General features: G+C 40.0%; 1 protein-coding gene and 1 long non-coding RNA gene across 3 annotated transcripts in view; one reads left to right on the forward strand and one right to left on the reverse strand.

Moving 5' to 3' along the window:
• Nucleotides 1-15,679, reverse strand: part of LOC106957709 (uncharacterized) — a 62,295-nt gene that overhangs the window by 45,295 nt on the left and 1,321 nt on the right. The gene's annotated exons all lie outside the window — the stretch shown is intronic.
• slc38a4 (solute carrier family 38 member 4) overlaps nt 1,936-15,679 on the forward strand; it is a 28,083-nt gene continuing 14,339 nt past the window's right edge. The window contains exons 1-4 of one of the 2 annotated variants that reach the window (XM_015049144.1): nt 1,936-2,146; nt 13,564-13,837; nt 14,586-14,679; nt 14,765-14,880. In XM_015049144.1, the coding sequence (XP_014904630.1) occupies nt 13,713-13,837; nt 14,586-14,679; nt 14,765-14,880 (335 nt within the window). In that variant the 5' untranslated portion in view covers nt 1,936-2,146; nt 13,564-13,712. Of the gene's footprint in view, nt 2,147-9,570; nt 10,031-13,563; nt 13,838-14,585; nt 14,680-14,764; nt 14,881-15,679 lie in introns of those variants that run through there. The other variant, XM_015049145.1, reaches the window with a different exon arrangement.

A 15,679-nucleotide genomic window follows, 5' to 3' on the forward strand; every position in this document is an offset into this window, starting at 1 on the left:
AAAAAAAAGGCCAAGTTTTCAAAAAGTTTTTAAAAGAAAATTTCAAAAGGTGAACCCAACCCCCTTTTTTTTTTTTTTTTTTTTTTTTTTTTTTTTGCTGCAAGTCCACAGATGAACATTTCAATGAACATTTCAACCAGCTTTGGATGTGAAACTATTTCTCAGTTTCCCAGTCCAAGTGGATAAAATGATCAAGTGAAAGTAGTTCTAATAAATCCTGCAGGTCCAGAAACTCTATACTTAACTCTGCTCGTTATCTGCCTCAGGTGTATTCTGTCTGCGCCGCACCACGTCTGTAGAACTGGTTGTTCGGTTAGAGAGGCGCTGCCGTCGTGTGAGCGCATGGAAATTGCAAATCATGCTGAACCACTGGCAGCTTTACTTCTACGAAAACAAGCTGAATCCATCCAGCAGTGCAGTCCAAACATGTAAATATCTCATCATACTTGCCACTATTTTCTCCCACTTTGGCTCTAAAATAAACAAAAATGCACATTCTTTTGCACATATGGTTTTTCTTACCGCAGCAACTCGGCCAAGAGAAAACTATTTGTTCATTCTGAACCATGTGAGGGTATCTTTAAGTTAAGATTCTGTTGCTTTCACAAAAGATAAGACTGGAAAATATTATGAATCTGACAAGTAGATTGCGAGTCAAACTAATACTTAAAGAATGAAATTAAAAGAACATAAATATGTGACTCATTATAGAATTCCATTATAAAAACATATGATGGGAAAGATTTCAAACGCAGAGAATAAATTTAGACTGACAAATATACATAAAAGCACAAGTTTAGGATCTATTTATGTTAGAAATTATTTTAAATTCTAAAAAACTGTGGAATGATCAAACCCAGAGCTAAGTGTCACAATTCTATACAATATCATTTGCAAAACATAACTAAAAATGTATCAAACTTGGTAGCTCCCCGTAGAATATTACAGTATATGAGACAGATCATTTATTTTTGAAGCACTGTTAAAATAATTAAAACTATGTACTAATGATCCTAATAGATTTTAAATTTGTATTTTAAAACAAATTAATACAACTGTTCCATTTTAGCTCTTTATATGTTAAAACAACAACAACAACAAAAGAAAAATTGCAAATGAGACATGCAGTACTGAATTTATTCCAATTTAGATAATATATATTAACAGAAAGAGTGGGGTCTAAATATAGATCCCTGTGGGACTCCACCACATCATATGCCAGCAGACAGAACATACCGGCTTAAATCAGGGCTATGCTTTGAGCCAACCTCAACTTATGTCCAAAAGATATGTGTGAGGCCCCCAACCATGAAGAAACACCCTTTTATTGTCCATTGCTGACAACAAAGGGACAGCAAAATGTGACGGTATGCACATAAATTTTGTTCACCTTTATTTTTTAGAACAAATAAGCAGATATAATTTAAAAAAGACAACACATAGAAAACATGTCAACACCAATCTTCTGCTTGAAGATTGATGTTGACTGACATGCAATGTTTAAACTAGATGCATCATATCACTGGTTTAATGACAAAGCTGTTACGAAAAAAAATATATTATTATTATAATGAAAATAGAAAGCTGCCCAGTGCATAGACACGTTCTGGGAGACGCAATTTCTTTTTACGCCCCTGTTGATACCTTTCGCGTTCACATTCCTCATTTCTGGTGCAGACTTTGCGCCAAACGTAACAGAATCGCGGATTTTCCATCAGTGAAGCAGCGCAATCGTTTTAAAACCCACTTTTTGTGCAAGAAAAATGAAGCAATGCTGCCTTTGTGACTTTAGGTACGTCCAATCATTCTTACACCATGTTTAGAGATGGGGGGTGAGGAAGGGAGCTGAAATTAAATGAAAATAAACGCAACAAATAATAAATCCTAGAAGTTTATGTTTTTAACAGTGACAACCCAGGGGGGAACATGAGGACCCTCCACCCCTCCCTTCCTCAACCCAGCCCGCCAGCCTCATCGTCAGAACAAGCTGCTTGTAACTCGACGCTGCTGCTTCTTCTTGACTCACTCACATGGTAAATGGAAATTTCCATTCTGCTAAATGCCCAGGACCTGAGAATCCTGCTTTCAGAAGTCCACCTCTCCCTCTGCCTGCTGCAGCTGCGCTCCGCCACCGCCGTCATATAAGGTAAGCCCCGAGCATTGACAACCACTTCTTTACTTTGGTTCGGGGTTTTTTCTCCCTCTCTTCTTCCTCCCCAACCTTTGGGGTGATTATCTGGCTAATTCCGGACACCATATTTGACGGTGTGGAAGCGGGCCGTTTAATTCCTGACCGCTCCTCCGCGCACAAGGTTGCAGATCTGATCAGAAAAAAATGTGAATGTTTTTTTTTTTTACTTTTTTTTGTTTGTTTTTATCAGGTTTTTAAAAGAAACCTGCAAAATTTCCACTTTCAGTATTTTTATCGGCTAAATCTAAGCTTCCTTTTTCGTTGTGGTTTCGCTGTTTGAGCGCAGCCGCCATGCGTGCACGATTCTTTATTTAGAAAAGAGCCAGAAATCCTGGCTCCTGTTGATGTTTTGGAGCAACTTTCTTAAAGCAACCAGTTGATTTTCTGCACCAGAACTATGTTTGCATGCTTCTGAGTTTTGCATTCTCTCATCTGAAAAAGAGCAACACAAAGACTGCATCTTGAAGCTTCTTTGTGTCTGCTCCACACAAAAAAATATCATATGGACGCATCTGATCACGATTATTCAGGGAAAGATAAACAGGGATTCAGATTTATGTAATCAGAGAAAGTAACCAGGGACTAATAGCTGTGCTGTGACTGCAGTCACAGGCTTACTGTCATGCTTTGCTTATGTAACCCGTTTGCATTAGCTTATCTTTAATTTGATTTTCCATAGAAGAACTTAAGTTCCTCAGAAGTCCCCCTCTGCCTCTGATGTCCACAATAAAACAACAAGGATGGGTTTGATGTTGGGGAGGATTTAGGGCTGTCCTTGTAGAGCCCAAGTCACAGGGGAAACATGAACGGATTGCTAGCATGCTTTGCATACTTGCTTCTCGGTTGTTTACCATAAGTTTTAATGAAGCAAGAACTCTTTCTGTAATCTTCAAATTGAACATTTTACTACAGCGAGCTGGGCAGTTTGCAGCAGAGCCTGGGAACAAATGGCACCAGTCTGGCTTTAAGAATGTATTTGTGGTGACTTCAGGACCTGCCAGTAGCATTCTTCAAACTAAATATACCTCGTTGCCACACAGTCACTTCTCAGTTTTAAGCCAGTTTGCTTTTTGCTTTTTATTACTTACATAATAGTTGAAGTTTCCCTAAATGAAGCTCCACCCACAACACTCTTTAGATTGTTCTAGTCAGAGGTGTAAGAGAAGCCAAGTGGGTGGGGTTTGTGGCAACAGTGGTGATGTAGCTCTTTTAGGCAGACTGCAACAACTTAGTGAACTCCACATCAGTATGATCTCTTCCTCATCACTTTTTTTAAATTTAGGAAGCACTGATGATTGACAAGAGTTTAGCTAAATAAAATGAAATCAATGAAGGAAGTCATTTTTTTTTCATTCTCCTAATACTCATTAAGTCAAATCTTCTAAGTCTAGAGTCATAAATCTAACATTTCCCCAAGTTGGAGTTTGGACTGTTCAACAACTGAAAATATAGTCTTCAGTACATCCACCAAACATAAATCCCAGTGAAAGGTGCCAGTCAATTAGCATCTCTGGCAGATTTTATATCTTTGAACCGCTGACAGGCATAACACTGTGCAATCACGATTTGTAATCATGTTCTTTTGGTGTTTGAACACACGACAGCCTTCCGTTGCTAATGTTTTTAGCACCACAACCACAAGCAAATCCCACTCATCTTCCTTCCTCCAGCTAGAACGTGCTCAACTCAAGGTATCGTATCCTTCCAAGGTTCGGCTTCTGTGACCAACTGAAAACTGCGTTAGACGTCTAGTCACGGTCTAAGGGTGTTTTTTTAAAAGGAGACAATGTGGAGATTCGAAGTGAACTTATGTTGATGTTGCCATGACAGATGTGACCAGCTGGCCAATGGGTTTAAGGCAAGAACAGTTTGTAACCTTCGAGGTGCATTGAGTCAGGCATTGCAGCAAAGTGTGCCAAGATGGAACAGATGACTGGTCTTGAGCCAAGGGTACTTCCCTCAGCAGAGGGAACTCTTATCAATTTATAAAACCTTATGAGGTTTGTTGTTGTGGCTTTGTGGTTGTTTTTACTTTTTCACATTGATGTTTTTCAGTTGACTAACAAGCAAGAGGCACAATTTGTGACACTAAATGCTCAACAAATAGACTTTAGCCGCCATCAAACAGACTGAAAGAGCTTCCGGAACAGAAAGTTCTTTCAACTTCTTGAGAGAAATGGGAACTAGGGGCCTCACTGGAGGATGACATACCTTCAAGAGTATGTAGGGTAGCCATTTCCTCAGCAAGGCCTTTCCTCTGTTTGCATCCTCACCACAAATAGGAGCACGTAGGAGATGTGAAAGCCTGCTGAAGGTCGGCATACAAATCATAATCTCTCTGACAAATTTAGGACCAACCTGCAGGCTTCACTCTGACTTTGATAGACAGAGGCTGCTGGGTGTTATTTAAAAAGCGTCATTTTCTAAATTGTTTTTACACAGGTCAGAGAGCTATATGAAAGAAGCCCAAAGGACAGAAGTAAGGCAATAGAATGCTAATTGTTTTTCCATTACCATGTAAAGCACCAAAGTTGTCGCTGTAGAACAGCGACGGTTCAAAGACTCAGTGAAGTCTTTGGCAAAAATGCATAAACCTTATGACTGGAGAGATCATTTCAAGGGACCAGATTGAAAAAAGATTTTTTTGACTTTGTTTATTCCAAACATCCTGCATTTAAAACACACCACAACGACTTCAGTACCAGTACAGCCTAGATCACCAATAGAGACTGGAATACCAGCACAGATTGGAGCACCTGTTCTATAAATGCTGGAGGCTAGCCATGGATATGTGCTTCTATTTGGCAGTGGACGAGCTCTGAAATGTCGGTCAGAGCCTGCCGTGCGGCTGCTGGCCGAAGCTGAACTGATGTAACCTGGACCGCAAACGACCAAAAGAGCTGCAAGCCAGATGTCGATTCAGTTTCAAGGGAGTGAATATCGATATCACACAGGACTCCGAGCGGCCTTTGGCGGTTTGTCAGGAAGCTGCCGTCACATTCTGTTCAAATCTGGTACAATGACAAAAAAAAGCCTTTCAGTGAGTTGAAATGTGGATAGAACCAGAGGCTATGATCAAATCAGGGTAAAGTATGTTCGCTTTTTAAGTTTTATTGCTTTTGTTAATTTCTTGGATTCTTGTATTAAACTCTCCTGTCCTCAGTGGTTCAGTCATAATGGTAGATTGTCTCACTGAAAATCCCAGATTTTTTTATCAAAGTTTTTCTTTGCATGTTTTTCATCCAGAAATTTATGCTAAGACACAAATGCTCCTTTAATGCAAACATACCAAGATGTATTTGTGACTATTGGAGTAATTGATCACTTGTATACTCCCAAGTAGAGAGCTCTCTTTTTTTAAAGAAGCTAAAATAGGTCCAAATTTTAAATTGAACTTTTGTGAAACTGGAAAATACCTGATTAAGAAATAATGTTTTTTTTTCTTCCAATACCTCCTGCGTTCAGTTACATATAAGCTAAACTCAAGGTTCCTATCATCAGCTGTGTAAAAATGACATATTGCTAAAGAAAAAAACAAGACGCTGGCGTCATTTCTGGAATACACAACGAGAGATCGATAGCCACTGATAAGATGAACAGATGTGGTCCGTTGGGTTCATTGTAGACTAGGGCAAACCGGGGTTATGTACAAAAGGGCAGGATGATGTTTACTTTCAAGCCAGATAGCCTTGAATGTCACTTAAAGAGACTAAAGTCAGAGGTCTTTGATTTATTTCAGACTAATCTCTGAGGTCATAAAACTTTCCATCCAGACAGTTTCTTTTGTCAGAAATCTCTGAGCCGTTGTTGAGCTTTTGTTTTTGAAACGTCTTTCGCAAAACCATCCCACGATGACCAAAAGTCCACTGATCCCTTCCATCTCGGTGCACTATCCAAGGTGTGTTGCACCACGACAACACGGGTGTTTTTCTTGCCTCAAATCACATGGCTGTTGGTTGTACAGACCCATTTGTTATTGGTCCATCCAAGCTTTGAGTCCCAAAGCCGACTAACCTTTACGAACGTTTCTGTGCTGTCGCTATGTGTCTTGACAACTTAAAAGATTTCAATTCTCTCTAAGTCTGTAATCAGATATCCAAGCAGTTGTTATTTCTTTCGGCACTGACCCAACTCAAGTGGACAAATACAGCCAGCAAGATCATAACAGTTGCTGATCATCTGTGTCAGAATGTGTCAGCCTTTGTTTTGAATGTCCACACTTGAAAGTGTCGCAAAGGCAACCGCCCTGCTCCTGGATGTTAACAGGAGTTGAAAGCCAGAAAGACTGGCTTTTTCTCTCTCTCTCCAGCTACCCATATGCAAAGCAGACCCCCTTTGTAGAGATGACGGCAGCACTGTTGGTTTCAGAAAGTGACTGAAGAGGTTGGACAGGCAGGCTTCTCAAGAGAGATGCAGAAGGAAGTGGAATGCATTACATCAGAAGCACCGATGCTGTCTGAAGTGGAAAAATGTGTCGGCTGTTGCTTTTTAAGTTGAGACAAAATAATATTCCGCTGCCATGAAGAAAGAAATTTTGAGCCAACACACATCTTCTGAGAAAACCTAATGATATGCAGTAGAGGTCTTGTTCTGTACCAGAAATCTCTCTGAAATTTAAATTTCATTTAGTTTTTTTGTTTTTTGTTTTTAGTTGTCTTAGCTGTTGTGGTGTTCATCCTGCCATGTTAGACACATGCTTCAGATGGTTTTTCACATTTTTCTCACAAAAAAAGTTTGACTAAACCTGAATTTAAAAAATACTATGTGTCTCTATTTAGCCAAGGCACTTATATTCATAAAATAAATGTTTTCTGATCCTGGATTCTTGTAAACACCTGTAGCTTTGCCTCCAGAAAATCTTATTTGATATCTTATCGAGACTTTTTTAGTCCAGGTCATGAACAAGCATCAAAATAATCCTTTACTTTATCGACCAGCTGTTAGCCAGTCACAGTATTACCATAGTGCTTCACAGTTATTTAAATCTACTCTTTTAACTTTTTTTTTTACATTCTACCTAAACTCCTGCCTGATTTTTTTCCCAATTCTTGCAGTCAATTTGAATGTAGCAGATACAAAAGAAACACATTTTGAACTCGAAGCACTTATATGGCAACACATTGCTTTGATTATAATTCTTGGTATGCGTGGAAAATGCACCAACAGGCATTCATGGTATGTGTACACCTTAGTCTGGTGGGGGTTTGAGGTTAATATGTGATTATTAGCCTTTAACCTCTTGTGGTATATAGTTAATTAGAGTATAATGGTACAGAAATGTAGTGACTATAGACTGCAAGGAGTTAATCGTGATGAGGGTTTTTGAGAACTTTTTTCATCCCAGCATTCTCAACCTGTCTGGTTTTATTCACGGACTCGTGACGTGACGTAGCTGTACAACTCAATAACTACCTCCTATCCTACTTCAAAATAAGAGCCTCGAACATAGATACAGGGTGCTTATTAAGAAGGACGTGGCTACAAACATCAATGTCTAACAGCAGGTTCCAGCATTATTGTGACTTTGCCAGTTAGTCAACAACTTTTTCATAGAGCCATTCCAAGAAGATTGGGGCAGTACTTGTCGACGAGAGGTGGGCCCAGAGCAGAAGCCAGAGGCAATAATCATTTACATAAAAGAGACTGAAAGGACATAGAGGGTTGGACAGAGCACTCTCTGTTCCTGTATACTCAGACAAGAACAGTACGTAAAGCCACCTGATCATTCGATTTGAACTGGAACCCAAACGTGACACCATGAAGTGTTTTTCACAGATCGCTTCTAGTGTCGAAGTTCTTTTCTTCTAGCTCGAATATAGAAATGGATCCATGTTCTCGGCCCCTAGAAACATTGATATTTTTAGGTGTGCAACATCTACTATATCTGTCCTCAAACATCGCCATCGTCCAGCCCCCTGTTGGGGTGACGTTAGCTCATTGATGCATTCTGGTCACAGGTGATTGGCTAAATACACATGTGAAGACCCCCATACACTTAACGGATAGCGAAGCCATCTATGGAATGCACCTGTCATGGTTGGGAGTTTACTATTTATAGGAATTTGTGTTTTGCTTCTTATTTAAGGAAACCTCTGAAGACGATACCAAGGCCTGTTGATATGCAAATGTTTGTTCCTGTTTTAACTATTTATTTATCATTATTTTTATGTTAGGAAAATTCAGAAATCGTAAGTGTAGTGCTTATCGTGTCAGCAAATAAAAATAGTGTGGAACAAAAATTCCAGACTTTAAAGATAAAAATCTGAACTTCTGACAAAACTCATTACAATAATTTAGAGTTAGTTGTGCTTGGACTTCAATGCGTTAATTTTGAGTAATTGATTACATAGATTTTAATGTGTTAAAAATTTTAAAGTAAGTCAAAGTCATAAGTTGGGGGTGGGGGTTCGTACAAAAGTTCCAAGCGGAACCTTTGTATTTGCGTGTTTCTGGTACGCCCATAAATCTGACACAGAAACAACATCTGGAAACAACAGCGATGGACAATAAAGTTGCTTCTATTGAAACCGATCTGATCGGGCGTAACTTTAATCCAACAAATTATTATTATTTTTTTGTTACAAATTATTTAACTGAAGTCATACAGTGTCACTGGTTTGTTGATATCCAACCTGTCAAAGGTTCAAGTATACTGTAACTATAGCAACATTCCAGCTGCCATGTTGGATTAACAAATGAATCTGAACCCTTTAGGCTTTACAATTCTATCTTTAGGGAACATTCCAGCAGATTTTTCTGACTTGAGTTTCCAAATCTTAATGAAATACCATTTCCTCCATATTCTAGAGGCTGATGGTCTAGATCGAAACACTGGATCATATATTCGTTCTGATTCTCTAGAAGTTGGAAAATAAATTGAAGCACTCTGCACTCATCCAGTTCCTCCCGGCTGATAATTGAGGCTGTTGTTGAGATACGAATCAGTCCGGCAGTTTGCCCGCTGTACGATCCGTTGGCGTGCGTGTTCTCCGGCGTTACGACACAAACCCCACAGAGATAAAGAACCCCCGCATTGACGCGAACATAACCTTGGCTAGAGCAACATCCCTGCAGCTCTTCCCTCCGATTGGTCAGGCAGCGGCACGGCCTACCCTACCAAACCCCTGACGGTCACCGTCAGTGTGCAGATGTCAATAAGTGTGTACGGCTGACTTCTCTGTGTGTGTGTGTGTGTAATCAGTTGGCCATTATCAGTAAGTGGCTCTGTTTGGGACTGGTCTCAGATCGGTTCCAGAGTGTTTGACCGGACTACGTTTTCCAGAGAATAAAACTGATGAACAGGTCATGTGGTGTGTCACATGATCCGATCTTGAGGGCATTGAGGGTATTTAAACCGATAGACCCGATGACTTCAGTCTGATGGTGGCAAATCTGGTGTCACTACCCTGTCTGTCAACTTGTCAGCCCATATGTATGTCTGTCTGTCTATATGTCTATGGGTTTTTCTCTATTTATCTATCTATCTGTATGCCTATTGTTGTGTCGATCTTTCTATCTGACCATCTCTCTATCTTTATGTCTATCTGTATGTCTGCCTATATTTCTATCTAATTTCTTTACAGGGGTCACGGCCCTGTCGGGTTTTTTTCTACATTCCACGAAGGAGGGGCCCACACACAGTGGGATCGCCCTCATAGGCTGAGCGCGGCCCTCCCTCCTCTCCTTTAAAACGCGACTTCTTACCTGAGTTTTACTAAAGAGCCGCACCTCCTCGTTTTAGTCGCTCGTCTGTCTTCTGTCTTTCGGCTTCAAATAAACTGTTTGAAAAGAGAAAAGCAAGGCGCCGACCGGATCGGACCCTCTTTCAGAACTATCCCAGTAAGTGAGCCTAAATGTTCACTGTGTTAAATATTATACAGAGGGATTTTAGGTGAGGAGTTAAAAAAAACAAAAATAAAAATGTAGCGGCATGGCTGAGTGTTTAATTTTCATGTTTTCACTGCAAAATGATTGCATTTGCGTGCGTGTGTTTTTGTTTTATTTTGTGGGAGGTCAGAAAATAAAAAATAAAAAATGGAGATCTTTTAAAAGTCTGACCCAGGCAATGCCTGAGAGGATTTTACAGATGGCTGATGCAAGAGTTTGCTTTGGGTGGAGAACAGACGAGGAGAGCTTTGGAGGAGTTTTCTCCAAACGTGTGTTTGGCAGAAATCACATTAATATATTCTATAAATCAAAATGAAACATAATAAATTACAACCACTAGATCTCATCATACTGAGCGTATTTGTGCATGCTGTGTAATCACATGTGACTTCTGATGTGTTTACTTTCTATCTGCACTGAAGCATGAATTCATTTGCATGAGGAATCTGTGACGCCTCGTTTAACAATCCAGTTTATATTTTCAACCATCAGCATTGATCGAAGAAGATAAATGCATCTGTTTGACCATGTGAAGGTGGCATACATGTCGTGTTCATAGAGCGCATTGACTCACAGTTTCAGCAATAAAACAAGAACCATAAACACAAACGAACCTTTGACAGATTTTCAGCTCGGATCGCTTTTTGAACTTACTTCTGCAATATGTTCTAGTTACGTTTTGTCTTCTCCTAGATGTATACAGTTCGACTTATTTTATATAGTACATTCCTCAGCATTCTTCTTCTCATGTGAAATTAACCCGGTCGGACGTGTTGATCCCATTCTGGCAGCAACAGGCGCAAAACGTCCGGCTCGTTTCTGAAGGATTCAAGTTTTTTATTGTGACAGGGCTATGGAAACAGGAAGAGTGACAGTCACTCAGCAATGCCAACATCATCTGCAGGAAAGTGTCATGCTGTGGGCCAGCCTGGTGGAGATGGAGTCACATATGTTTACTTTTGTTTGCATAATGGTCCTTCTGTTGCTAAATAAAAACCTTTGTGCTGGTTTCCACTTGACTCTGTTCATGCCGCTGCAATATGATGCAAAGAGTCTGTTGCCCAAACACTTCCTTCTTGAAACTGTTGTTGATTCAAACACCTTATGGCATTTCTCAATTTGTTCTTAAGCTCAGATAACTTGTAGAAAGGAGCTGGTACTGCTGAATGATATTTAACTTGTATATACAATTGGATATTTGACGTTAAAAGATTTATTGTATTAATCTTTGATTTTTATTTGAGTTTTAAAGAGCATGAAGACACTTAGAAATGGATTTAAATATGTTTTATATTAGTGGAATAGTTTACAGTTCAACTTTTAGGTTAGAAAAGCAGTCAGATGTGCTAATTGTTAGTATTTCCTCTTAGCTTTACATAGCTAGCAATGCTATCAGCCTGTAATTCTGATAGCATTACAAGGTAATAGCTGTTGCTTGTAGATATCAGCAGAAATTAGCTAGAAGCTAGTAATGCCATCATGTTGGCTTATAGCTACTAATGCTATCAGTTTCTATGAGCTGCTTTCAAACTCTTCATCAACCTGCTTTCAATCAAAGGTTTGATAGTACAATGATTTTTTTCATGAGTTTTTGTGATTTAACACATCAAAAATAGAAATTACTGTAGCTATTTTTAAGTTTTTACACGCATGGCAGTCATATTGGATTCTTAGGTTGGGTTTTAAGTTCCAGTCATAAAGGTTTTTGTTTTTTTCTACACCACTATTAAACAAATGAGTATAGAAAAAAAGTTAGCATTAGGCGTGGGCTTTAAAGAGTTACTTTTCAAAACTCCAAAAGATGTTTGTCATTAACCTCCCGTGGTTTAAAGTAATAATGAGATGCCAGAGGAACTGCCAGAGTTTTTTGTGCGTTGCTTAATGTATTCTCTTGTAGTGTGAGTTAATGCTTCCCCTCCCCCGTCTGTTGCTGACCATTGCTGGTCAGCTGTCTGAAAGGAAACCATTCCCATGTCTGAAATAAAGATAAATGTAGGATTTTGGAAATGACTTTGACCCCTCCCCCCCCCAAAAAAAAAAAAAACCCAAAAACAATCTAGATACTCAGCTACAACGAAACTGAATATTCTTACACTTTGTTCTTGATTGATCATCTTAGCAAAAATTTTGATTGGTCAAATGCTTCTTAACTCATAAATGCCACTGTGAGGACTTTCTAGGAGATCTGAACTTAAATTTTCTTGTGAGGTAAGAAATGTTAGGACAAGAAGGAACCTTTTAATTTTTGCCTAGTGGAAAAAATTAGTTCCTGTCTTTTTTTTTTTTGTGGAGTGCGTAGATGTGCCACTTATTGGTGTCATTAAAGCAGAGTGGACCAACGGTACCACATGTTTATTGCAACTGCTGAAGTTGAGGAACCCTGTGTGCTTCTTCTTCGTTTGTTTATTGAAATTAGCTGGTCGTCGAACATGGGTACTGAGTTGCTGGTTATATCCAGACATGTAGTCATAGCAACCTGTATGGAATACCTGAAGTCACTCTTTGTAGGGAAGAAAAAAAGTGACATGTCTTTACAGTTGGTGTAGTTATTCCCATAGCTCAGACTTACTCGGTTGTTTGTTTCTTCTTTGGTCGCCGTGTACCGTTGTGGATCTTTTTCCTCGGATTGAGTCAAAGAGTTCTTTGTGTGAAACACCAACAACACTGTAAATCATTTTAGCAGTAGCTGCATTAAAGTCATGCCTTCCTAATTCCCTGGCTTTGACCTCTCGATTACACAACATATTGATCAGCAGCACAGACGGAAAGCAAAAAGTAAGTACTCAGTTTGGCGCCTCCTGTTCTCTGTGGTTAAATTTGTATTAAACAACAAGTGAAAGTCAACATGCACTTTGATCCTTGTCGTGTCCTAAGTTTTGGTAAGGCAACGTCTTTATTCCAAAGTTATTCTTGGAGATGTAGGACTTTTATTGACAAGGGTCTTGATAGAAATCAAGGTGATTAAATCCATAGTGACATGTTTAGCCCGGGCTTTACTCAGGGCTTCTCGTTTTAATTAAATCCTATGAGTTCCTCCGAGGTGATCCACCCAACAGCAGGAGACACTGTGCCTTTTCTAAAGCCGCGCTGGACTGCACATTTTGATACACCCAACTTTTTAGGAGAGAGGAATTTTTAGACTGGCCTTTACAGCTAAACTGGAAGGAAGCCAGACATGATACAGTCTACTATCATAAGTTAGAAATGTTCTCCTCAAGGTAGCGCCAGAGTGGATTGTGGTTCCAGAAAACCGTTTGCAAGGTAGATAGCTCTGTTTCTCTTTCCTTCTTCATCAAGGCCAAAAGGCACTGGGGGAGGCTGATAAGACGGCCAACATGCCGCCATTCAGGTCTGCAATCAGCTGCATATTGCCACTCCTTTTCGTCAACTTTTCGCTTTTTAGGGGAAGACGCGTTTGGGTGAAGAACTCTGCAGGTCTGAACAGAAATCTAAATAGTTTGTTCTTTTCTCCATTTTCTTTTTAGGTTGTTTTTTTTTTTCCATTTTCTAGGGTATCAACATTCAGTCAAGCTTGAAGAAGAAACATTTTGCGTCAACTCTTTGTGACGACTGAGCGCCGAGCAATCGACCGAAACAAAGGATCCTCGCCTCTCGTCCCGCTGCCTCCGTCATAATGCCTGGAGTTAGGGAACTCATGGAGCTGAGGAGGGTCCCCATGGAGGCCGACGACGATAGCACCGCCAGCTTGGAGGAACATTTCAGAGGTCCCATTGATGTGGAGAAGTCCACCATCGCCAGGTCAGCAAAAAAATATATGACCAAATAGGGAAGCAGAGGTACCTTTTTGTTACTCTACATATTTCAGATCATCAAAGTAAAACAGAAAGCATTTTTTCAAATGACAATTATTAAAATATTGAAGGAAAGAAACCTATCCAGACCAACCCTATGCAAAAAAAGTATTTGCTCCCTAAATCTAATGCTGTCATCAAGTGTTTGCTGTTTCTGGTAAGGAGCCATTTAAATATGTCTGGAGGCTTTTTGGTCTACTGTTGTTTGAATTCAACTAAATGAAAGTCCAGGCTTTGACGGTGTCACACCAAAACCTTTTATTTGCTGTTTTGGTGGGTTGCCATTCAGAAGTACACTTGCTGGTGTGTTTTAGATCAGTGTTTTGCTCCATAAGATAGTAAGTCCTCTTGATTTCTCCTTCTCAAAGATTTTCAAAATGAAATGGTTCCGTCGCTCAGGACAAGTTGTCCAGGTGCAAAAGCAACATAACAACCTTCAGGGTCTTTTTCTGAAATGTTTTGTTTTAAGTCAGATGTAACACACACACACACCTTCCCGAAACTTTAACTTTTGTCTCCTCAGACTAAAACCATTTTGTAACTATGTTGCACATCAGCTCAGGTTACATTTTTCTGAAATGAACATTTGTTTGATGATCTGAAATGTTTCAGTAACAGGCGGAATCTGTGAAGGGCCTCCAGTATGTCTGTAAGATTCCAGTGTATCCTAAAGATTTGATTCCTTGGTCTTCCAGCAGTCAATATATAGACGAAAATGACGATGGGGAAGATGACAGGTTCTTATCAAATGGGCTGATGAAGAAGAAGAAATATGAGGAAGAAGAATATGTAAGAGAGCTCATCCGTCACTACAAGTATTTAACCAACATTAAAATAGCAAAACTGTAAACTCTCCATCTTTTCTCTCGGCCAGCATCCGGGCCACGCCTCCTTCGGCATGTCGGTCTTCAACCTGAGCAATGCCATCATGGGCAGCGGCATCCTGGGCCTGTCCTACGCCATGGCCAACACCGGCATTGTTCTCTTTACGTAAGTCCAGAGGCTCCTTCTCGTTGCAAAAAGAGTGTTGTGACATTTATGTGTGCATGACTCACATTGGGAAGTGGCGTTGCTCACAGGGATATTGCTAATGTGTTTATGTATTGACCCTTTGCTACTGCGTCACTTAATCATGAGGCGCCATGACGGACGTCAGAAGTAAGGGACGGGAGTATTGAACGGAGCAACTGAGGTTGATGTCTCTGCCTTTGCTTCTACTTGTTCAAGTCGAGTTAGTTGGAGCTCATAGATGGCGGTATTTGCAAAAGTTGGAAATAACCTTCTTCCTCCTGATGTATTTGTTGATTTGATTAAATCGCCAACTTTGCCTGAATTCACACTACATGGTTCATACCACTACGTTATAAACAATGTTTCCCCTTACACCAGAGCTGACTTAAATGCTTACAAAACCTTTAGCTGTCCTCAGTAAAAGTTATTCAAGAACTTTTTCCAACCGTGCAGCATCTATGACCATTTTTAAAGCTCAATCAACTAAATAAAAGCGAAATGAAGTTACCACCTGGTAGTTTTGATGGCCGGCCATGGAGTAGGCCGCCTTCTGAAGAGCGCAAAAAGTCAATAACATTCGATCATGTGTTGGTTTGGATGAGGGTTAGCTGTCGTCTTCTTGTTGACTGGTCCAACATTGGGCAGCCCTTCCTCACTGAGACTGGCAACATCTGTCCTCAAACATTATTATCAGGATCAGCTATGAGACAAAGCTCTACCTTCAAGTCCCAGCAGGTTGGGTCGGATCCGCTGCTGGCGGCTGCTCCTGATGTACATG

The sequence above is a fragment of the Poecilia latipinna genome, unplaced genomic scaffold (assembly GCF_001443285.1).
Source record: "Poecilia latipinna isolate Pla-1442-1.1 unplaced genomic scaffold, P_latipinna-1.0 Scaffold928, whole genome shotgun sequence".
Lineage (NCBI taxonomy): Eukaryota > Metazoa > Chordata > Actinopteri > Cyprinodontiformes > Poeciliidae > Poecilia > Poecilia latipinna.